The 27,115-nt window shown below is 52.0% G+C and overlaps 1 protein-coding gene across 3 annotated transcripts in view; it reads left to right on the top strand.

Moving 5' to 3' along the window:
* The window catches only part of NAT9 (N-acetyltransferase 9), an 87,149-nt gene that overhangs the window by 26,852 nt on the left and 33,182 nt on the right, over window positions 1–27,115 (top strand). For all 3 annotated transcript variants that reach the window (XM_075261911.1, XM_075261910.1, XM_075261912.1), the window contains exon 3: window positions 25,609–25,718. In XM_075261911.1, coding sequence (XP_075118012.1) covers window positions 25,609–25,718 — 110 coding nt within the window. The remainder of the gene's footprint in view (window positions 1–25,608; window positions 25,719–27,115) is intronic.

Raw genomic sequence — 27,115 nt, forward strand, 5'->3', positions numbered from 1 at the left:
ACCAGAACTGCTCAATCATATTTGTTAGGACCTTAGCAGTGTGATACTAATACATGGTGACATGGAGAGGGGCGGGGGGCATGGTGCGCCCCCACAGGACATGACCAGAACTGCTCAATCATATTTGTTAGGACCTCAGCAGTGTGATACTAATACATGGTGACATGGAGAGGGGCGGGGGGGCATGGTGCGCCCCCTACAGGACATGACCAGAACTGCTCAATCATATTTGTTAGGACCTTAGCAGTGTGATACTAATACATGGTGACATGGAGAGAGGGGCGGGGGGGCATGGTGCGCCCCCTACAGGACATGACCAGAACTGCTCAATCATATTTGTTAGGACCTTAGCAGTGTGATACTAATACATGGTGACATGGAGAGGGGCGGGGGGCATGGTGCGCCCCCTACAGGACATGACCAGAACTGCTCAATCATATTTGTTAGGACCTTAGCAGTGTGATACTAATACATGGTGACATGGAGAGAGGGGCGGGGGGGCATGGTGCGCCCCCTACAGGACATGACCAGAACTGCTCAATCATATTTGTTAGGACCTTAGCAGTGTGATACTAATACATGGTGACATGGAGAGAGGGGCGGGGGGGCATGGTGCGCCCCCCACAGGACATGACCAGAACTGCTCAATCATATTTGTTAGGACCTTAGCAGTGTGATACTAATACATGGTGACATGGAGAGAGGGGCGGGGGGGCATGGTGCGCCCCCCACAGGACATGACCAGAACTGCTCAATCATATTTGTTAGGACCTTAGCAGTGTGATACTAATACATGGTGACATGGAGAGGGGCGGGGGGCATGGTGCGCCCCCTACAGGACATGACCAGAACTGCTCAATCATATTTGTTACGACCTCAGCAGTGCGATACTAATACATGGTGACATGGAGAGAGGCGGGGGGGCATGGTGCGCCCCCTACAGGACATGACCAGAACTGCTCAATCATATTTGTTAGGACCTTAGCAGTGTGATACTAATACATGGTGACATGGAGAGAGGGGCGGGGGGGCATGGTGCGCCCCCACAGGACATGACCAGAACTGCTCAATCATATTTGTTAGGACCTTAGCAGTGTGATACTAATACATGGTGACATGGAGAGAGGGGCGGGGGGGCATGGTGCGCCTCCTACAGGACATGACCAGAACTGCTCAATCATATTTGTTAGGACCTTAGCAGTGTGATACTAATACATGGTGACATGGAGAGAGGGGCGGGGGGGCATGGTGCGCCCCCACAGGACATGACCAGAACTGCTCAATCATATTTGTTAGGACCTTAGCAGTGTGATACTAATACATGGTGACATGGAGAGGGGCGGGGGGCATGGTGCGCCTCCTACAGGACATGACCAGAACTGCTCAATCATATTTGTTAGGACCTTAGCAGTGTGATACTAATACATGGTGACATGGAGAGGGGCGGGGGGCATGGTGCGCCCCCTACAGGACATGACCAGAACTGCTCAATCATATTTGTTAGGACCTTAGCAGTGTGATACTAATACATGGTGACATGGAGAGAGGGGCGGGGGGGCATGGTGCGCCCCCACAGGACATGACCAGAACTGCTCAATCATATTTGTTAGGACCTTAGCAGTGTGATACTAATACATGGTGACATGGAGAGGGGCGGGGGGCATGGTGCGCCCCCTACAGGACATGACCAGAACCGCTCAATCATATTTGTTAGGACCTTAGCAGTGTGATACTAATACATGGTGACATGGAGAGGGGCGGGGGGCATGGTGCGCCCCCCACAGGACATGACCAGAACTGCTCGATCATATTTGTTAGGACCTTAGCAGTGTGATACTAATACATGGTGACATGGAGAGAGGGGCGGGGGGCATGGTGCGCCCCCCACAGGACATGACCAGAACTGCTCAATCATATTTGTTAGGACCTTAGCAGTGTGATACTAATACATGGTGACATGGAGAGAGGGGCGGGGGGCATGGTGCGCCCCCTACAGGACATGACCAGAACTGCTCAATCATATTTGTTAGGACCTTAGCAGTGTGATACTAATACATGGTGACATGGAGAGGGGCGGGGGGCATGGTGCGCCCCCTACAGGACATGACCAGAACTGCTCAATCATATTTGTTAGGACCTTAGCAGTGTGATACTAATACATGGTGACATGGAGAGGGGCGGGGGGCATGGTGCGCCCCCTACAGGACATGACCAGAACTGCTCAATCATATTTGTTAGGACCTTAGCAGTGTGATACTAATACATGGTGACATGGAGAGGGGCGGGGGGCATGGTGCGCCCCCTACAGGACATGACCAGAACTGCTCAATCATATTTGTTAGGACCTTAGCAGTGTTATACTAATACATGGAGAGGGGCGGGGGGCATGGTGCGCCCCCTACAGGACATGACCAGAACTGCTCAATCATATTTGTTAGGACCTTAGCAGTGTGATACTAATACATGGTGACATGGAGAGTGGCGGGGGGCATGGTGCGCCCCCTACAGGACATGACCAGAACTGCTCAATCATATTTGTTAGGACCTTAGCAGTGTGATACTAATACATGGTGACATGGAGAGGGGCGGGGGGGCATGGTGCGCCCCCACAGGACATGACCAGAACTGCTCAATCATATTTGTTAGGACCTTAGCAGTGTTATACTAATACATGGAGAGGGGCGGGGGGCATGGTGCGCCCCCTACAGGACATGACCAGGACCGTTCGATCATATTTGTTAGGACCTTAGCAGTGTGATACTAATACATGGTGACATGGAGAGAGGGGCGGGGGGGCATGGTGCGCCCCCTACAGGACATGACCAGAACTGCTCAATCATATTTGTTAGGACCTTAGCAGTGTGATACTAATACATGGTGACATGGAGAGAGGCGGGGGGGCATGGTGCGCCCCCTACAGGACATGACCAGAACTGCTCAATCATATTTGTTAGGACCTTAGCAGTGTGATACTAATACATGGAGAGGGGCGGGGGGCATGGTGCGCCCCCCACAGGACATGACCAGAACTGCTCAATCATATTTGTTAGGACCTTAGCAGTGTGATACTAATACATGGTGACATGGAGAGGGGCGGGGGGCATGGTGCGCCCCCTACAGGACATGACCAGAACTGCTCAATCATATTTGTTACGACCTCAGCAGTGCGATACTAATACATGGTGACATGGAGAGAGGCGGGGGGGCATGGTGCGCCCCCTACAGGACATGACCAGAACTGCTCAATCATATTTGTTAGGACCTTAGCAGTGTGATACTAATACATGGTGACATGGAGAGAGGGGCGGGGGGGCATGGTGCGCCCCCACAGGACATGACCAGAACTGCTCAATCATATTTGTTAGGACCTTAGCAGTGTGATACTAATACATGGTGACATGGAGAGAGGGGCGGGGGGGCATGGTGCGCCCCCTACAGGACATGACCAGAACTGCTCAATCATATTTGTTAGGACAATAGCAGTGTGATACTAATACATGGTGACATGGAGAGAGGGGCGGGGGACATGGTGCGCCTCCTACAGGACATGACCAGAACTGCTCAATCATATTTGTTAGGACCTTAGCAGTGTGATACTAATACATGGTGACATGGAGAGAGGGGCGGGGGGGCATGGTGCGCCCCCACAGGACATGACCAGAACTGCTCAATCATATTTGTTAGGACCTTAGCAGTGTGATACTAATACATGGTGACATGGAGAGGGGCGGGGGGCATGGTGCGCCTCCTACAGGACATGACCAGAACTGCTCAATCATATTTGTTAGGACCTTAGCAGTGTGATACTAATACATGGTGACATGGAGAGAGGGGCGGGGGGCATGGTGCGCCCCCTACAGGACATGACCAGAACCGCTCAATCATATTTGTTAGGACCTTAGCAGTGTGATACTAATACATGGTGACATGGAGAGGGGCGGGGGGCATGGTGCGCCCCCCACAGGACATGACCAGAACTACTCATTCATATTTGTTAGGACCTTAGCAGTGTGATACTAATACATGGTGACATGGAGAGGGGCGGGGGGCATGGTGCGCCCCCCACAGGACATGACCAGAACTGCTCGATCATATTTGTTAGGACCTTAGCAGTGTGATACTAATACATGGTGACATGGAGAGAGGGGCGGGGGGCATGGTGCGCCCCCCACAGGACATGACCAGAACTGCTCAATCATATTTGTTAGGACCTTAGCAGTGTGATACTAATACATGGTGACATGGAGAGAGGGGCGGGGGGCATGGTGCGCCCCCTACAGGACATGACCAGAACTGCTCAATCATATTTGTTAGGACCTTAGCAGTGTGATACTAATACATGGTGACATGGAGAGGGGCGGGGGGCATGGTGCGCCCCCTACAGGACATGACCAGAACTGCTCAATCATATTTGTTAGGACCTTAGCAGTGTGATACTAATACATGGTGACATGGAGAGGGGCGGGGGGCATGGTGCGCCCCCTACAGGACATGACCAGAACTGCTCAATCATATTTGTTAGGACCTTAGCAGTGTGATACTAATACATGGTGACATGGAGAGGGGCGGGGGGCATGGTGCGCCCCCTACAGGACATGACCAGAACTGCTCAATCATATTTGTTAGGACCTTAGCAGTGTTATACTAATACATGGAGAGGGGCGGGGGGCATGGTGCGCCCCCTACAGGACATGACCAGAACTGCTCAATCATATTTGTTAGGACCTTAGCAGTGTGATACTAATACATGGTGACATGGAGAGTGGCGGGGGGCATGGTGCGCCCCCTACAGGACATGACCAGAACTGCTCAATCATATTTGTTAGGACCTTAGCAGTGTGATACTAATACATGGTGACATGGAGAGGGGCGGGGGGGCATGGTGCGCCCCCACAGGACATGACCAGAACTGCTCAATCATATTTGTTAGGACCTTAGCAGTGTGATACTAATACATGGAGAGGGGCGGGGGGCATGGTGCGCCCCCTACAGGACATGACCAGAACTGCTCAATCATATTTGTTAGGACCTTAGCAGTGTGATACTAATACATGGTGACATGGAGAGGGGCGGGGGGGCATGGTGCGCCCCCTCAGGACATGACCAGAACTGCTCAATCATATTTGTTAGGACCTTAGCAGTGTGATACTAATACATGGTGACATGGAGAGGGGCGGGGGGCATGTGCGCCCCCCACAGGACATGACCAGAACTGCTCAATCATATTTGTTAGGACAATAGCAGTGTGATACTAATACATGGTGACATGGAGAGGGGCGGGGGGCATGGTGCGCCCCCCACAGGACATGACCAGAACTGCTCAATCATATTTGTTAGGACCTCAGCAGTGTGATACTAATACATGGTGACATGGAGAGGGGCGGGGGGCATGGTGCGCCCCCTACAGGACATGACCAGAACTGCTCAATCATATTTGTTAGGACCTTAGCAGTGTGATACTAATACATGGTGACATGGATAGAGGGGCGGGGGGCATGGTGCGCCCCCTACAGGACATGACCAGAACTGCTCAATCATATTTGTTAGGACCTTAGCAGTGTGATACTAATACATGGTGACATGGAGAGAGGGGCGGGGGGGGCATGGTGCGCCCCCTACAGGACATGACCAGAACTGCTCAATCATATTTGTTAGGACCTTAGCAGTGTGATACTAATACATGGTGACATGGAGAGGGGCGGGGGGCATGGTGCGCCCCCACAGGACATGACCAGAACTGCTCAATCATATTTGTTAGGACCTTAGCAGTGTGATACTAATACATGGTGACATGGAGAGAGGGGCGGGGGGGCATGGTGCGCCCCCACAGGACATGACCAGAACTGCTCAATCATATTTGTTAGGACCTTAGCAGTGTGATACTAATACATGGTGACATGGAGAGGGGCGGGGGGCATGGTGCGCCCCCTACAGGACATGACCAGAACTGCTCAATCATATTTGTTAGGACCTCAGCAGTGTGATACTAATACATGGTGACATGGAGAGGGGCGGGGGGCATGGTGCGCCCCCCACAGGACATGACCAGAACTGCTCAATCATATTTGTTAGGACCTTAGCAGTGTGATACTAATACATGGTGACATGGAGAGGGGCGGGGGGCATGGTGTGCCCCCTACAGGACATGACCAGAACTGCTCAATCATATTTGTTAGGACCTTAGCAGTGTGATACTAATACATGGTGACATGGAGAGGGGCGGGGGGGCATGGTGCGCCCCCTACAGGACATGACCAGAACTGCTCAATCATATTTGTTAGGACCTTAGCAGTGTGATACTAATACATGGTGACATGGAGAGAGGGGCGGGGGGGGCATGGTGCGCCCCCCACAGGACATGACCAGAACTGCTCAATCATATTTGTTAGGACCTTAGCAGTGTGATACTAATACATGGTGACATGGAGAGGGGCGGGGGGCATGGTGCGCCCCCTACAGGACATGACCAGAACTGCTCAATCATATTTGTTAGGACCTTAGCAGTGTGATACTAATACATGGTGACATGGAGAGGGGCGGGGGGCATGGTGCGCCCCCTACAGGACATGACCAGAACTGCTCAATCATATTTGTTAGGACCTTAGCAGTGTGATACTAATACATGGTGACATGGAGAGGGGCGGGGGGGCATGGTGCGCCCCCCACAGGACATGACCAGAACTGCTCAATCATATTTGTTAGGACCTTAGCAGTGTGATACTAATACATGGTGACATGGAGAGAGGGGCGGGGGGGCATGGTGCGCCCCCCACAGGACATGACCAGAACTGCTCAATCATATTTGTTAGGACCTTAGCAGTGTGATACTAATACATGGTGACATGGAGAGGGGCGGGGGGCATGGTGCGCCCCCACAGGACATGACCAGAACTGCTCAATCATATTTGTTAGGACCTTAGCAGTGTGATACTAATACATGGTGACATGGAGAGGGGCGGGGGGCATGGTGCGCCCCCTACAGGACATGACCAGAACTGCTCAATCATATTTGTTAGGACCTTAGCAGTGTGATACTAATACATGGTGACATGGAGAGAGGGGCGGGGGGGCATGGTGCGCCCCCCACAGGACATGACCAGAACTGCTCAATCATATTTGTTAGGACCTTAGCAGTGTGATACTAATACATGGTGACATGGAGAGGGGCGGGGGGCATGGTGCGCCCCCACAGGACATGACCAGAACTGCTCAATCATATTTGTTAGGACCTTAGCAGTGTGATACTAATACATGGAGAGGGGCGGGGGGCATGGTGCGCCCCCTACAGGACATGACCAGAACTGCTCAATCATATTTGTTAGGACCTTAGCAGTGTGATACTAATACATGGTGACATGGAGAGGGGCGGGGGGGCATGGTGCGCCCCCTACAGGACATGACCAGAACTGCTCAATCATATTTGTTAGGACCTTAGCAGTGTGATACTAATACATGGTGACATGGAGAGGGGCGGGGGGCATGGTGCGCCCCCTACAGGACATGACCAGAACTGCTCAATCATATTTGTTACGACCTCAGCAGTGCAATACTAATACATGGTGACATGGAGAGAGGCGGGGGGGCATGGTGCGCCCCCTACAGGACATGACCAGAACTGCTCAATCATATTTGTTAGGACCTTAGCAGTGTGATACTAATACATGGTGACATGGAGAGAGGGGCGGGGGGGCATGGTGCGCCCCCACAGGACATGACCAGAACTGCTCAATCATATTTGTTAGGACCTTAGCAGTGTGATACTAATACATGGTGACATGGAGAGAGGGGCGGGGGGGCATGGTGCGCCCCCTACAGGACATGACCAGAACTGCTCAATCATATTTGTTAGGACCTTAGCAGTGTGATACTAATACATGGTGACATGGAGAGGGGCGGGGGGGCATGGTGCGCCCCCTACAGGACATGACCAGAACTGCTCAATCATATTTGTTAGGACCTTAGCAGTGTGATACTAATACATGGTGACATGGAGAGGGGCGGGGGGCATGGTGCGCCCCCCACAGGACATGACCAGAACTACTCATTCATATTTGTTAGGACCTTAGCAGTGTGATACTAATACATGGTGACATGGAGAGACGGGCGGGGGACATGGTGCGCCCCCACAGGACATGACCAGAACTGCTTAATCATATTTGTTAGGACCTTAGCAGTGTGATACTAATACATGGTGACATGGAGAGGGGCGGGGGGCATGGTGCGCCCCCCACAGGACATGACCAGAACTACTCATTCATATTTGTTAGGACCTTAGCAGTGTGATACTAATACATGGTGACATGGAGAGAGGGGCGGGGGGCATGGTGCGCCCCCCACAGGACATGACCAGAACCGTTCGATCATATTTGTTAGGACCTTAGCAGTGTGATACTAATACATGGTGACATGGAGAGGGGCGGGGGGGCATGGTGCGCCCCCCACAGGACATGACCAGAACTGCTCAATCATATTTGTTAGGACCTTAGCAGTGTGATACTAATACATGGTGACATGGAGAGGGGCGGGGGGCATGGTGCGCCCCCTACAGGACATGACCAGAACTGCTCAATCATATTTGTTAGGACCTTAGCAGTGTGATGCTAATACATGGTGACATGGAGAGAGGGGCGGGGGGGCATGGTGCGCCCCCTACAGGACATGACCAGAACTGCTCAATCATATTTGTTAGGACCTTAGCAGTGTGATACTAATACATGGTGACATGGAGAGAGGGGCGGGGGGCATGGTGCGCCCCCTACAGGACATGACCAGAACTGCTCAATCATATTTGTTAGGACCTTAGCAGTGTGATACTAATACATGGTGACATGGAGAGAGGGGCGGGGGGCATGGTGCGCCCCCTACAGGACATGACCAGAACTGCTCAATCATATTTGTTAGGACCTTAGCAGTGTGATACTAATACATGGTGACATGGAGAGGGGCGGGGGGGCATGGTGCGCCCCCTACAGGACATGACCAGAACTGCTCAATCATATTTGTTAGGACCTTAGCAGTGTGATACTAATACATGGTGACATGGAGAGGGGCGGGGGGCATGGTGCGCCCCCTACAGGACATGACCAGAACTGCTCAATCATATTTGTTAGGACCTTAGCAGTGTGATACTAATACATGGTGACATGGAGAGGGGCGGGGGGCATGGTGCGCCCCCTACAGGACATGACCAGAACTGCTCAATCATATTTGTTAGGACCTTAGCAGTGTGATACTAATACATGGTGACATGGAGAGAGGGGCGGGGGGGCATGGTGCGCCCCCTACAGGACATGACCAGAACTGCTCAATCATATTTGTTAGGACAATAGCAGTGTGATACTAATACATGGTGACATGGAGAGGGGCGGGGGGCATGGTGCGCCCCCCACAGGACATGACCAGAACTGCTCAATCATATTTGTTAGGACCTTAGCAGTGTGATACTAATACATGGTGACATGGAGAGGGGCGGGGGGCATGGTGCGCCCCCTACAGGACATGACCAGAACTGCTCAATCATATTTGTTAGGACAATAGCAGTGTGATACTAATACATGGTGACATGGAGAGGGGCGGGGGGCATGGTGCGCCCCCCACAGGACATGACCAGAACTGCTCAATCATATTTGTTAGGACCTTAGCAGTGTGATACTAATACATGGTGACATGGAGAGGGGCGGGGGGCATGGTGCGCCCCCCACAGGACATGACCAGAACTGCTCAATCATATTTGTTAGGACCTTAGCAGTGTGATACTAATACATGGTGACATGGAGAGAGGGGCGGGGGGCATGGTGCGCCCCCTACAGGACATGACCAGAACTGCTCAATCATATTTGTTAGGACCTTAGCAGTGTGATACTAATACATGGTGACATGGAGAGGGGCGGGGGGCATGGTGCGCCCCCTACAGGACATGACCAGAACTGCTCAATCATATTTGTTAGGACCTCAGCAGTGTGATACTAATACATGGTGACATGGAGAGGGGCGGGGGGCATGGTGCGCCCCCTACAGGACATGACCAGAACTGCTCAATCATATTTGTTAGGACCTTAGCAGTGTGATACTAATACATGGTGACATGGAGAGAGGGGCGGGGGGCATGGTGCGCCCCCTACAGGACATGACCAGAACCGTTCAATCATATTTGTTAGGTCCTTAGCAGTGTGATACTAATACATGGTGACATGGAGAGGGGCGGGGGGCATGGTGCGCCCCCTACAGGACATGACCAGAACTGCTCAATCATATTTGTTAGGACCTTAGCAGTGTGATACTAATACATGGTGACATGGAGAGAGGGGCGGGGGGCATGGTGCGCCCCCTACAGGACATGACCAGAACTGCTCAATCATATTTGTTAGGACCTTAGCAGTGTGATACTAATACATGGTGACATGGAGAGGGGCGGGGGGCATGGTGCGCCCCCTACAGGACATGACCAGAACTGCTCAATCATATTTGTTAGGACCTTAGCAGTGTGATACTAATACATGGTGACATGGAGAGAGGGGCGGGGGGCATAGTGCGCCCCCTACAGGACATGACCAGAACTGCTCAATCATATTTGTTAGGACCTTAGCAGTGTGATACTAATACATGGTGACATGGAGAGGGGCGGGGGGCATGGTGCGCCCCCTACAGGACATGACCAGAACTGCTCAATCATATTTGTTAGGACAATAGCAGTGTGATACTAATACATGGTGACATGGAGAGGGGCGGGGGGCATGGTGCGCCCCCTACAGGACATGACCAGAACTGCTCAATCATATTTGTTAGGACCTTAGCAGTGTGATACTAATACATGGTGACATGGAGAGGGGCGGGGGGGCATGGTGCGCCCCCACAGGACATGACCAGAACTGCTCAATCATATTTGTTAGGACCTTAGCAGTGTTATACTAATACATGGAGAGGGGCGGGGGGCATGGTGCGCCCCCTACAGGACATGACCAGAACTGCTCAATCATATTTGTTAGGACCTTAGCAGTGTGATACTAATACATGGTGACATGGAGAGGGGCGGGGGGCATGGTGCGCCCCCCACAGGACATGACCAGAACTGCTCAATCATATTTGTTAGGACCTTAGCAGTGTGATACTAATACATGGTGACATGGAGAGGGGCGGGGGGCATGGTGCGCCCCCTACAGGACATGACCAGAACTGCTCAATCATATTTGTTAGGTCCTTAGCAGTGTGATACTAATACATGGTGACATGGAGAGGGGCGGGGAGCATGGTGCGCCCCCTACAGGACATGACCAGAACTGCTCAATCATATTTGTTAGGACCTTAGCAGTGTTATACTAATACATGGAGAGGGGCGGGGGGCATGGTGCGCCCCCTACAGGACATGACCAGAACTGCTCAATCATATTTGTTAAGACCTTAGCAGTGTGATACTAATACATGGTGACATGGAGAGACGGGCGGGGGGCATGGTGCGCCCCCTACAGGACATGACCAGAACTGCTCAATCATATTTGTTACGATCTCAGCAGTGTGATACTAATACATGGTGACATGGAGAGAGGGGCGGGGGGCATGGTGCGCCTCCTACAGGACATGACCAGAACTGCTCAATCATATTTGTTAGGACCTTAGCAGTGTGATACTAATACATGGTGACATGGAGAGGGGCGGGGGGCATGGTGCGCCCCCCACAGGACATGACCAGAACTGCTCAATCATATTTGTTAGGACCTTAGCAGTGTGGTACTAATACATGGTGACATGGAGAGGGGCGGGGAGCATGGTGCGCCCCCTACAGGACATGACCAGAACTGCTCAATCATATTTGTTAGGACCTTAGCAGTGTGATACTAATACATGGTGACATGGAGAGGGGCGGGGGGGCATGGTGCGCCCCCACAGGACATGACCAGAACTGCTCAATCATATTTGTTAGGACCTTAGCAGTGTGATACTAATACATGGTGACATGGAGAGAGGGGCGGGGGGGCATGGTGCGCCCCCTACAGGACATGACCAGAACTGCTCAATCATATTTGTTAGGACCTTAGCAGTGTGATACTAATACATGGTGACATGGAGAGGGGCGGGGGGCATGGTGCGCCCCCACAGGACATGACCAGAACTGCTCAATCATATTTGTTAGGACCTCAGCAGTGTGATACTAATACATGGTGACATGGAGAGGGGCGGGGAGCATGGTGCGCCCCCTACAGGACATGACCAGGACCGTTCGATCATATTTGTTAGGACCTTAGCAGTGTGATACTAATACATGGTGACATGGAGAGAGGGGCGGGGGGCATGGTGCGCCCCCTACAGGACATGACCAGAACTGCTCAATCATATTTGTTAGGACCTTAGCAGTGCGATACTAATACATGGTGACATGGAGAGGGGCGGGGGGCATGGTGCGCCCCCCACAGGACATGACCAGAACTGCTCAATCATATTTGTTAGGACCTTAGCAGTGTGATACTAATACATGGTGACATGGAGAGAGGGGCGGGGGGCATGGTGCGCCCCCTACAGGACATGACCAGAACTGCTCAATCATATTTGTTAGGACCTTAGCAGTGTGATACTAATACATGGTGACATGGAGAGGGGCGGGGGGCATGGTGCGCCCCCTACAGGACATGACCAGAACTGCTCAATCATATTTGTTAGGACCTTAGCAGTGTGATACTAATACATGGTGACATGGAGAGAGGGGCGGGGGGCATGGTGCGCCCCCTACAGGACATGACCAGAACTGCTCAATCATATTTGTTAGGACCTTAGCAGTGTGATACTAATACATGGTGACATGGAGAGAGGGGCGGGGGGCATGGTGCGCCCCCTACAGGACATGACCAGAACTGCTCAATCATATTTGTTAGGACCTTAGCAGTGTGATACTAATACATGGTGACATGGAGAGGGGCGGGGGGCATGGTGCGCCCCCTACAGGACATGACCAGAACTGCTCAATCATATTTGTTAGGACCTTAGCAGTGCGATACTAATACATGGTGACATGGAGAGAGGGGCGGGGGGCATGGTGCGCCCCCTACAGGACATGACCAGAACTGCTCAATCATATTTGTTAGGACCTTAGCAGTGTGATACTAATACATGGTGACATGGAGAGGGGCGGGGGGCATGGTGCGCCCCCCACAGGACATGACCAGAACTGCTCAATCATATTTGTTAGGACCTTAGCAGTGTGATACTAATACATGGTGACATGGAGAGAGGGGCGGGGGGCATGGTGCGCCCCCCACAGGACATGACCAGAACTGCTCGATCATATTTGTTAGGACCTTAGCAGTGTGATACTAATACATGGTGACATGGAGAGGGGCGGGGGGGCATGGTGCGCCCCCCACAGGACATGACCAGAACTGCTCAATCATATTTGTTAGGACCTTAGCAGTGTGATACTAATACATGGTGACATGGAGAGGGGCGGGGGGCATGGTGCGCCCCCTACAGGACATGACCAGAACTGCTCAATCATATTTGTTAGGACCTTAGCAGTGTGATACTAATACATGGTGACATGGAGAGGGGCGGGGGGCATGGTGCGCCCCCTACAGGACATGACCAGAACTGCTCAATCATATTTGTTAGGACCTTAGCAGTGTGATACTAATACATGGTGACATGGAGAGAGGGGCGGGGGGCATGGTGCGCCCCCTACAGGACATGACCAGAACTGCTCAATCATATTTGTTAGGACCTCAGCAGTGTGATACTAATACATGGTGACATGGAGAGAGGGGCGGGGGGCATGGTGCGCCCCCTACAGGACATGACCAGAACTGCTCAATCATATTTGTTAGGACCTTAGCAGTGTGATACTAATACATGGTGACATGGAGAGAGGGGCGGGGGGCATAGTGCGCCCCCTACAGGACATGACCAGAACTGCTCAATCATATTTGTTAGGACAATAGCAGTGTGATACTAATACATGGTGACATGGAGAGGGGCGGGGGGCATGGTGCGCCCCCTACAGGACATGACCAGAACTGCTCAATCATATTTGTTAGGACCTTAGCAGTGTGATACTAATACATGGTGACATGGAGAGGGGCGGGGGGCATGGTGCGCCCCCTACAGGACATGACCAGAACTGCTCAATCATATTTGTTAGGACCTTAGCAGTGTGATACTAATACATGGTGACATGGAGAGGGGCGGGGGGCATGGTGCGCCCCCTAGAGGACATGACCAGAACTGCTCAATCATATTTGTTAGGACCTTAGCAGTGTTATACTAATACATGGAGAGGGGCGGGGGGCATGGTGCGCCCCCTACAGGACATGACCAGAACTGCTCAATCATATTTGTTAGGACCTTAGCAGTGTGATACTAATACATGGTGACATGGAGAGAGGGGCGGGGGGCATGGTGCGCCCCCACAGGACATGACCAGAACTGCTCAATCATATTTGTTAGGACCTTAGCAGTGTGATACTAATACATGGTGACATGGAGAGGGGCGGGGGGCATGGTGCGCCCCCTACAGGACATGACCAGAACTGCTCAATCATATTTGTTAGGACCTTAGCAGTGTGATACTAATACATGGTGACATGGAGAGGGGCGGGGGGGCATGGTGCGCCCCCACAGGACATGACCAGAACTGCTCAATCATATTTGTTAGGACCTTAGCAGTGTTATACTAATACATGGTGACATGGAGAGGGGCGGGGGGCATGGTGCGCCCCCTACAGGACATGACCAGGACCGTTCGATCATATTTGTTAGGACCTTAGCAGTGTGATACTAATACATGGTGACATGGAGAGGGGCGGGGGGGCATGGTGTGCCCCCTACAGGACATGACCAGAACTGCTCAATCATATTTGTTAGGACCTTAGCAGTGTGATACTAATACATGGTGACATGGAGAGGGGCGGGGGGCATGGTGCGCCCCCTACAGGACATGACCAGAACTGCTCAATCATATTTGTTAGGACCTCAGCAGTGTGATACTAATACATGGTGACATGGAGAGGGGCGGGGAGCATGGTGCGCCCCCTACAGGACATGACCAGGACCGTTCGATCATATTTGTTAGGACCTTAGCAGTGTGATACTAATACATGGTGACATGGAGAGAGGGGCGGGGGGCATGGTGCGCTCCCCACAGGACATGACCAGAACCGTTCAATCATATTTGTTAGGTCCTTAGCAGTGTGATACTAATACATGGTGACATGGAGAGGGGCGGGGGGCATGGTGCGCCCCCTACAGGACATGACCAGAACTGCTCAATCATATTTGTTAGGACCTTAGCAGTGTGATACTAATACATGGTGACATGGAGAGAGGGGCGGGGGGCATGGTGCGCCCCCTACAGGACATGACCAGAACTGCTCAATCATATTTGTTAGGACCTTAGCAGTGTGATACTAATACATGGTGACATGGAGAGGGGCGGGGGGCATGGTGCGCCCCCTACAGGACATGACCAGAACTGCTCAATCATATTTGTTAGGACCTTAGCAGTGTGATACTAATACATGGTGACATGGAGAGAGGGGCGGGGGGCATAGTGCGCCCCCTACAGGACATGACCAGAACTGCTCAATCATATTTGTTAGGACCTTAGCAGTGTGATACTAATACATGGTGACATGGAGAGGGGCGGGGGGCATGGTGCGCCCCCTACAGGACATGACCAGAACTGCTCAATCATATTTGTTAGGACAATAGCAGTGTGATACTAATACATGGTGACATGGAGAGGGGCGGGGGGCATGGTGCGCCCCCTACAGGACATGACCAGAACTGCTCAATCATATTTGTTAGGACCTTAGCAGTGTGATACTAATACATGGTGACATGGAGAGGGGCGGGGGGGCATGGTGCGCCCCCACAGGACATGACCAGAACTGCTCAATCATATTTGTTAGGACCTTAGCAGTGTTATACTAATACATGGAGAGGGGCGGGGGGCATGGTGCGCCCCCTACAGGACATGACCAGAACTGCTCAATCATATTTGTTAGGACCTTAGCAGTGTGATACTAATACATGGTGACATGGAGAGGGGCGGGGGGCATGGTGCGCCCCCCACAGGACATGACCAGAACTGCTCAATCATATTTGTTAGGACCTTAGCAGTGTGATACTAATACATGGTGACATGGAGAGGGGCGGGGGGCATGGTGCGCCCCCTACAGGACATGACCAGAACTGCTCAATCATATTTGTTAGGTCCTTAGCAGTGTGATACTAATACATGGTGACATGGAGAGGGGCGGGGGGCATGGTGCGCCCCCTACAGGACATGACCAGAACTGCTCAATCATATTTGTTAGGACCTTAGCAGTGTTATACTAATACATGGAGAGGGGCGGGGGGCATGGTGCGCCCCCTACAGGACATGACCAGAACTGCTCAATCATATTTGTTAAGACCTTAGCAGTGTGATACTAATACATGGTGACATGGAGAGACGGGCGGGGGGCATGGTGCGCCCCCTACAGGACATGACCAGAACTGCTCAATCATATTTGTTACGATCTCAGCAGTGTGATACTAATACATGGTGACATGGAGAGAGGGGCGGGGGGCATGGTGCGCCTCCTACAGGACATGACCAGAACTGCTCAATCATATTTGTTAGGACCTTAGCAGTGTGATACTAATACATGGTGACATGGAGAGGGGCGGGGAGCATGGTGCGCCCCCTACAGGACATGACCAGAACTGCTCAATCATATTTGTTAGGACCTTAGCAGTGTGATACTAATACATGGTGACATGGAGAGGGGCGGGGGGGCATGGTGCGCCCCCACAGGACATGACCAGAACTGCTCAATCATATTTGTTAGGACCTTAGCAGTGTGATACTAATACATGGTGACATGGAGAGAGGGGCGGGGGGGCATGGTGCGCCCCCTACAGGACATGACCAGAACTGCTCAATCATATTTGTTAGGACCTTAGCAGTGTGATACTAATACATGGTGACATGGAGAGGGGCGGGGGGGCATGGTGCGCCCCCACAGGACATGACCAGAACTGCTCAATCATATTTGTTAGGACCTCAGCAGTGTGATACTAATACATGGTGACATGGAGAGGGGCGGGGAGCATGGTGCGCCCCCTACAGGACATGACCAGGACCGTTCGATCATATTTGTTAGGACCTTAGCAGTGTGATACTAATACATGGTGACATGGAGAGAGGGGCGGGGGGCATGGTGCGCCCCCTACAGGACATGACCAGAACTGCTCAATCATATTTGTTAGGACCTTAGCAGTGCGATACTAATACATGGTGACATGGAGAGGGGCGGGGGGCATGGTGCGCCCCCCACAGGACATGACCAGAACTGCTCAATCATATTTGTTAGGACCTTAGCAGTGTGATACTAATACATGGTGACATGGAGAGAGGGGCGGGGGGCATGGTGCGCCCCCTACAGGACATGACCAGAACTGCTCAATCATATTTGTTAGGACCTTAGCAGTGTGATACTAATACATGGTGACATGGAGAGGGGCGGGGGGCATGGTGCGCCCCCTACAGGACATGACCAGAACTGCTCAATCATATTTGTTAGGACCTTAGCAGTGTGATACTAATACATGGTGACATGGAGAGAGGGGCGGGGGGCATGGTGCGCCCCCTACAGGACATGACCAGAACTGCTCAATCATATTTGTTAGGACCTTAGCAGTGTGATACTAATACATGGTGACATGGAGAGAGGGGCGGGGGGCATGGTGCGCCCCCTACAGGACATGACCAGAACTGCTCAATCATATTTGTTAGGACCTTAGCAGTGTGATACTAATACATGGTGACATGGAGAGGGGCGGGGGGCATGGTGCGCCCCCTACAGGACATGACCAGAACTGCTCAATCATATTTGTTAGGACCTTAGCAGTGCGATACTAATACATGGTGACATGGAGAGAGGGGCGGGGGGCATGGTGCGCCCCCTACAGGACATGACCAGAACTGCTCAATCATATTTGTTAGGACCTTAGCAGTGCGATACTAATACATGGTGACATGGAGAGGGGCGGGGGGCATGGTGCGCCCCCTACAGGACATGACCAGAACTGCTCAATCATATTTGTTAGGACCTTAGCAGTGTGATACTAATACATGGTGACATGGAGAGGGGCGGGGGGCATGGTGCGCCCCCCACAGGACATGACCAGAACTGCTCAATCATATTTGTTAGGACCTTAGCAGTGTGATACTAATACATGGTGACATGGAGAGAGGGGCAGGGGGCATGGTGCGCCCCCCACAGGACATGACCAGAACTGCTCGATCATATTTGTTAGGACCTTAGCAGTGTGATACTAATACATGGTGACATGGAGAGGGGCGGGGGGGCATGGTGCGCCCCCCACAGGACATGACCAGAACTGCTCAATCATATTTGTTAGGACCTTAGCAGTGTGATACTAATACATGGTGACATGGAGAGGGGCGGGGGGCATGGTGCGCCCCCTACAGGACATGACCAGAACTGCTCAATCATATTTGTTAGGACCTCAGCAGTGTGATACTAATACATGGTGACATGGAGAGAGGGGCGGGGGGCATGGTGCGCCCCCTACAGGACATGACCAGAACTGCTCAATCATATTTGTTAGGACCTTAGCAGTGTGATACTAATACATGGTGACATGGAGAGAGGGGCGGGGGGCATAGTGCGCCCCCTACAGGACATGACCAGAACTGCTCAATCATATTTGTTAGGACAATAGCAGTGTGATACTAATACATGGTGACATGGAGAGGGGCGGGGGGCATGGTGCGCCCCCTACAGGACATGACCAGAACTGCTCAATCATATTTGTTAGGACCTTAGCAGTGTGATACTAATACATGGTGACATGGAGAGGGGCGGGGGGCATGGTGCGCCCCCTACAGGACATGACCAGAACTGCTCAATCATATTTGTTAGGACCTTAGCAGTGTGATACTAATACATGGTGACATGGAGAGGGGCGGGGGGCATGGTGCGCCCCCTAGAGGACATGACCAGAACTGCTCAATCATATTTGTTAGGACCTTAGCAGTGTTATACTAATACATGGAGAGGGGCGGGGGGCATGGTGCGCCCCCTACAGGACATGACCAGAACTGCTCAATCATATTTGTTAGGACCTTAGCAGTGTGATACTAATACATGGTGACATGGAGAGAGGGGCGGGGGGCATGGTGCGCCCCCTACAGGACATGACCAGAACTGCTCAATCATATTTGTTAGGACCTTAGCAGTGTGATACTAATACATGGTGACATGGAGAGGGGCGGGGGGGCATGGTGCGCCCCCACAGGACATGACCAGAACTGCTCAATCATATTTGTTAGGACCTTAGCAGTGTGATACTAATACATGGTGACATGGAGAGGGGCGGGGGGCATGGTGCGCCCCCTACAGGACATGACCAGAACTGCTCAATCATATTTGTTAGGACCTTAGCAGTGTGATACTAATACATGGTGACATGGAGAGGGGCGGGGGGGCATGGTGCGCCCCCACAGGACATGACCAGAACTGCTCAATCATATTTGTTAGGACCTTAGCAGTGTTATACTAATACATGGTGACATGGAGAGGGGCGGGGGGCATGGTGCGCCCCCTACAGGACATGACCAGGACCGTTCGATCATATTTGTTAGGACCTTAGCAGTGTGATACTAATACATGGTGACATGGAGAGGGGCGGGGGGGCATGGTGTGCCCCCTACAGGACATGACCAGAACTGCTCAATCATATTTGTTAGGACCTTAGCAGTGTGATACTAATACATGGTGACATGGAGAGGGGCGGGGGGCATGGTGCGCCCCCCACAGGACATGACCAGAACTGCTCAATCATATTTGTTAGGACCTTAGCAGTGTGATACTAATACATGGTGACATGGAGAGGGGCGGGGGGCATGGTGCGCCCCCTACAGGACATGACCAGAACTGCTCAATCATATTTGTTAGGACCTTAGCAGTGCGATACTAATACATGGTGACATGGAGAGAGGGGCGGGGGGCATGGTGCGCCCCCTACAGGACATGACCAGAACTGCTCAATCATATTTGTTAGGACCTTAGCAGTGTGATACTAATACATGGTGACATGGAGAGGGGCGGGGGGGCATGGTGCGCCCCCTACAGGACATGACCAGAACTGCTCAATCATATTTGTTAGGACCTTAGCAGTGTGATACTAATACATGGAGAGGGGCGGGGGGCATGGTGCGCCCCCTACAGGACATGACCAGAACTGCTCAATCATATTTGTTAGGACCTTAGCAGTGTGATACTAATACATGGTGACATGGAGAGGGGCGGGGGGGCATGGTGCGCCCCCCACAGGACATGACCAGAACTGCTCAATCATATTTGTTAGGACCTTAGCAGTGTGATACTAATACATGGTGACATGGAGAGGGGCGGGGGGCATGGTGCGCCCCCTACAGGACATGACCAGAACTGCTCAATCATATTTGTTAGGACCTTAGCAGTGTGATACTAATACATGGTGACATGGAGAGAGGGGCGGGGGGCATGGTGCGCCCCCTACAGGACATGACCAGAACTGCTCAATCATATTTGTTAGGACCTTAGCAGTGTGATACTAATACATGGTGACATGGAGAGGGGCGGGGGGCATGGTGCGCCCCCACAGGACATGACCAGAACTGCTCAATCATATTTGTTAGGACCTTAGCAGTGTGATACTAATACATGGTGACATGGAGAGGGGCGGGGGGGCATGGTGCGCCCCCTACAGGACATGACCAGAACTGCTCAATCATATTTGTTAGGACCTTAGCAGTGTGATACTAATACATGGTGACATGGAGAGGGGCGGGGGGCATGGTGCGCCCCCTACAGGACATGACCAGAACCGTTCGATCATATTTGTTAGGACCTTAGCAGTGTGATACTAATACATGGTGACATGGAGAGGGGCGGGGGGCATGGTGCGCCCCCCACAGGACATGACCAGAACTGCTCAATCATATTTGTTAGGACCTTAGCAGTGTGATACTAATACATGGTGACATGGAGAGGGGCGGGGGGGCATGGTGCGCCCCCCACAGGACATGACCAGAACTGCTCAATCATATTTGTTAGGTTCTTAGCAGTGTGATACTAATACATGGTGACATGGAGAGGGGCGGGGGGCATGGTGCGCCCCCTACAGGACATGACCAGAACTGCTCAATCATATTTGTTAGGACCTTAGCAGTGTGATACTAATACATGGTGACATGGAGAGGGGCGGGGGGCATGGTGCGCCCCCACAGGACATGACCAGAACTGCTCAATCATATTTGTTAGGACCTTAGCAGTGTGATACTAATACATGGTGACATGGAGAGGGGCGGGGGGGCATGGTGCGCCCCCTACAGGACATGACCAGAACTGCTCAATCATATTTGTTAGGACCTTAGCAGTGTGTTACTAATACATGGTGACATGGAGAGGGGCGGGGGGCATGGTGCGCCCCCTACAGGACATGACCAGAACTGCTCAATCATATTTGTTAGGACCTTAGCAGTGTGATACTAATACATGGTGACATGGAGAGGGGCGGGGGGCATGGTGCGCCCCCTACAGGACATGACCAGAACTGCTTAATCATATTTGTTAGGACCTTAGCAGTGTGATACTAATACATGGTGACATGGAGAGGGGCGGGGGGCATGGTGCGCCCCCTACAGGACATGACCAGGACCGTTCGATCATATTTGTTAGGACCTTAGCAGTGTTATACTAATACATGGAGAGGGGCGGGGGGCATGGTGCGCCCCCTACAGGACATGACCAGAACTGCTCAATCATATTTGTTAGGACCTTAGCAGTGTGATACTAATACATGGTGACATGGAGAGGGGCGGGGGGGGCATGGTGCGCCCCCTACAGGACATGACCAGAACTGCTCAATCATATTTGTTAGGACCTTAGCAGTGTGATACTAATACATGGTGACATGGAGAGGGGCGGGGGGCATGGTGCGCCCCCTACAGGACATGACCAGAACTGCTCAATCATATTTGTTAGGACCTTAGCAGTGTGATACTAATACATGGTGACATGGAGAGGGGCGGGGGGCATGGTGCGCCCCCTACAGGACATGACCAGAACTGCTCAATCATATTTGTTAGGACCTTAGCAGTGTGATACTAATACATGGTGACATGGAGAGGGGCGGGGGGCATGGTGCGCCCCCTACAGGACATGACCAGAACTGCTCAATCATATTTGTTAGGACCTTAGCAGTGTGATACTAATACATGGTGACATGGAGAGGGGCGGGGGGCATGGTGCGCCCCCCACAGGACATGACCAGAACTGCTCAATCATATTTGTTAGGTTCTTAGCAGTGTGATACTAATACATGGTGACATGGAGAGGGGCGGGGGGCATGGTGCGCCCCCTACAGGACATGACCAGAACTGCTCAATCATATTTGTTAGGACCTTAGCAGTGTGATACTAATACATGGTGACATGGAGAGGGGCGGGGGGGCATGGTGCGCCCCCTACAGGACATGACCAGAACTGCTCAATCATATTTGTTAGGACCTTAGCAGTGTGATACTAATACATGGTGACATGGAGAGAGGGGCGGGGGGGCATGGTGCGCCCCCTACAGGACATGACCAGAACTGCTCAATCATATTTGTTAGGACCTTAGCAGTGTGATACTAATACATGGTGACATGGAGAGGGGCGGGGGGCATGGTGCGCCCCCTACAGGACATGACCAGAACTGCTCAATCATATTTGTTAGGACCTTAGCAGTGTGATACTAATACATGGTGACATGGAGAGGGGCGGGGGGCATGGTGCGCCCCCTACAGGACATGACCAGAACTGCTCAATCATATTTGTTAGGACCTTAGCAGTGTGATACTAATACATGGTGACATGGAGAGGGGCGGGGGGCATGGTGCGCCCCCTACAGGACATGACCAGAACTGCTCAATCATATTTGTTAGGACCTTAGCAGTGTTATACTAATACATGGAGAGGGGCGGGGGGCATGGTGCGCCCCCCACAGGCCATGACCAGAACTGCTCAATCATATTTGTTAGGACCTTAGCAGTGTGATACTAATACATGGTGACATGGAGAGGGGCGGGGGGCATGGTGCGCCCCCTACAGGACATGACCAGAACTGCTCAATCATATTTGTTAGGACCTTAGCAGTGTGATACTAATACATGGTGACATGGAGAGGGGCGGGGGGCATGGTGCGCCTCCTACAGGACATGACCAGAACTGCTCAATCATATTTGTTAGGACCTTAGCAGTGTGATACTAATACATGGTGACATGGAGAGAGGGGCGGGGGGCATGGTGCGCCCCCTACAGGACATGACCAGAACTGCTCAATCATATTTGTTAGGACCTTAGCAGTGTGATACTAATACATGGTGACATGGAGAGAGGGGCGGGGGGCATGGTGCGCCCCCCACAGGACATGACCAGAACTGCTCAATCATATTTGTTAGGACCTTAGCAGTGTGATACTAATACATGGTGACATGGAGAGAGGGGCGGGGGGCATGGTGCGCCCCCCACAGGACATGACCAGAACTGCTCAATCATATTTGTTAGGACCTTAGCAGTGTGATACTAATACATGGTGACATGGAGAGGGGCGGGGGGCATGGTGCGCCCCCTACAGGACATGACCAGAACTGCTCAATCATATTTGTTAGGACCTTAGCAGTGTGATACTAATACATGGTGACATGGAGAGGGGCGGGGGGCATGGTGCGCCCCCTACAGGACATGACCAGAACTGCTCAATCATATTTGTTAGGACCTTAGCAGTGTGATACTAATACATGGTGACATGGAGAGGGGCGGGGGGCATGGTGCGCCCCCCACAGGACATGACCAGAACCGTTCGATCATATTTGTTAGGACCTTAGCAGTGTGATACTAATACATGGTGACATGGAGAGAGGGGCGGGGGGCATGGTGCGCCCCCTACAGGACATGACCAGAACTGCTCAATCATATTTGTTAGGACCTTAGCAGTGTGATACTAATACATGGTGACATGGAGAGAGGGGCGGGGGGCATGGTGCGCCCCCCACAGGACATGACCAGAACTGCTCAATCATATTTGTTAGGACCTTAGCAGTGTGATACTAATACATGGTGACATGGAGAGGGGCGGGGGGCATGGTGCGCCTCCTACAGGACATGACCAGAACTGCTCAATCATATTTGTTAGGACCTTAGCAGTGTGATACTAATACATGGTGACATGGAGAGGGGCGGGGGGCATGGTGCGCCTCCTACAGGACATGACCAGAACTGCTCAATCATATTTGTTAGGACCTTAGCAGTGTGATACTAATACATGGTGACATGGAGAGGGGCGGGGGGCATGGTGCGCCCCCCACAGGACATGACCAGAACTGCTCAATCATATTTGTTAGGACCTTAGCAGTGTGATACTAATACATGGTGACATGGAGAGAGGGGCGGGGGGGCATGGTGCGCCCCCTACAGGACATGACCAGAACTGCTCAATCATATTTGTTAGGACCTTAGCAGTGTGATACTAATACATGGTGACATGGATAGAGGGGCGGGGGCATGGTGCGCCCCCTACAGGACATGACCAGAACTGCTCAATCATATTTGTTAGGACCTTAGCAGTGTGATGCTAATACATGGTGACATGGAGAGAGGGGCGGGGGGCATGGTGCGCCCCCCACAGGACATGACCAGAACTGCTCAATCATATTTGTTAGGTCCTTAGCAGTGTGATACTAATACATGGTGACATGGAGAGAGGGGCGGGGGGGCATGGTGCGCCCCCTACAGGACATGACCAGAACTGCTCAATCATATTTGTTAGGACCTTAGCAGTGTGATGCTAATACATGGTGACATGGAGAGAGGGGCGGGGGGCATGGTGCGCCCCCCACAGGACATGACCAGAACTGCTCAATCATATTTGTTAGGACCTTAGCAGTGTGATACTAATACATGGTGACATGGAGAGGGGCGGGGGGGCATGGTGCGCCCCCTACAGGACATGACCAGAACTGCTCAATCATATTTGTTAGGTCCTTAGCAGTGTGATACTAATACATGGTGACATGGAGAGGGGCGGGGGGCATGGTGCGCCCCCTACAGGACATGACCAGAACTGCTCAATCATATTTGTTAGGACCTCAGCAGTGTGATACTAATACATGGTGACATGGAGAGGGGCGGGGGGCATGGTGCGCCCCCTACAGGACATGACCAGAACTGCTCAATCATATTTGTTAGGACCTTAGCAGTGTGATACTAATACATGGTGACATGGAGAGAGGGGCGGGGGGCATGGTGCGCCCCCCACAGGACATGACCAGAACCGTTCGATATTTGTTAGGACCTTAGCAGTGTGATACTAATACATGGTGACATGGAGAGGGGCGGGGGGCATGGTGCGCCCCCTACAGGACATGACCAGGACCGTTCGATATTTGTTAGGACCTTAGCAGTGTGATACTAATACATGGTGGTGGGAAGAGAATTAATATGGGGATAACTGTTAGTTGTGAACCAGAAGCCCAGCTGTCCGTCCATATATCCACCTTCTTCTCGCCTCTTGTGTCCTCTTCTACAATCAGGTATCATGAATGGATGAAGTCAGAAGAGCTGCAGAAACTGACGGCCTCGGAGCCGCTGACGCTGGAGCAGGAATATGAGATGCAACGCAGCTGGAGAGAGGATGGCGACAGTAAGTGCGAGGTCCTGGCGCCCGCTTACATCGCCTTATTGTACGTCACGATAGCCACAAGCGAAGTCTTGTTGACCTATTTTTAAGATATTAAGATAGGTCATCAGTATCTTGGTGGGGTCTGACATATGGGACCCTCATAAATCCGCTGTGAGTCTGTGGCCTCTTCCCTGAATACCAAGCGCAGTGAACAGTCCACTGAATGGCACTGCCATGTTGAGCAGCTGATCTGTGGAGGTCCCAGGGGTTAAACTTCCATCAATGAGATATTGAGATCTGAGAATAGACTATCAATAGTTAAACAGGTTGGCCAGAAAGATACGGGACACAAATGTTCTCTCCTTTTTAAAGACCTTACCCATAATGCTTCAGAGCAGAGTATCCCTTTATGACCATTCACCCCCAGAAAACCATAAAGTATAACCCAGGCAACACCCCCCAAACATGTCACCATCCCCCATTTCAAGATAGCAATGCCCCAAAAACAGACAGAGACAGTATCTAGGACAGAGCCTAGATACATAATCACATCCCCCATCAGGGTTCCCCTATAATATTAGGCTCTGTGTTATGTCTGTATCAGTGTCAGAGAGGATCTAATAGAACAATCTATCTTGCCTCCAGTTCCCTCCTTTAGGTTCCCTTAAAACCTTGTCCCCCCCTGGAGTGTAATTGTGGGGTCCCCATTGTGATTTGTGTCTGTGCCCGGGGCAGCTTCTTCTCTACCTCTAACCCTCCTGCAGAACTCGCTGGTGGTTTTGTCCACATACTGGAGTCCGCAGGGGCAAGAAATAAGGCCGACAACCCCGGCGGCTTTGCAGTTAGCAAATACTTGTCCTGTTCTATAAAAACCCTTTCTCTCATTCCAAAATCTCAACTTACAAACTGAATCTTGCTATGAATCTTCCTGGTAAATGTCTTCCAGGAATACATATACTCGTGTATATACCTAGATTTATATCCTCAGCCCCTATAGCACGCTGCCACTATACACAGCCGGCATTGAGAAGGAGCGATGAGTGGTCGCACCCCCACATGAAACATCGTGAGTGAGCGGCACTTGTGCCATATATACGGAGGTCCCGGCACACGCTCCCTGCGGTCACACATCATGGCCGTCAGGGCAAAGCACACTGATATCCCCGGGACTAACTGATCCAATATTCCTGTGATGAGCTGCAGAAACGCGTCAGGTGCAGCGAGGATCTGTTATTTTATGGGGAGTGTAAACTGTGCTCTGGGAACGGGGCGGCACCTGATCCGTGGATCCCAGTTACACAATCCTTACGGCTCACTGATCTAGATGTGAACTCTGCCCCATTGATAGGGGTCTCAGATACAATTTATGGGGCTGGTCCGGAATGGGGGTGGTGTTATCTTACCCCCTCTGACAGAGT

Source organism: Leptodactylus fuscus, unplaced genomic scaffold, assembly GCF_031893055.1.
Source record: "Leptodactylus fuscus isolate aLepFus1 unplaced genomic scaffold, aLepFus1.hap2 HAP2_SCAFFOLD_61, whole genome shotgun sequence".
NCBI classification, from domain to species: domain Eukaryota; kingdom Metazoa; phylum Chordata; class Amphibia; order Anura; family Leptodactylidae; genus Leptodactylus; species Leptodactylus fuscus.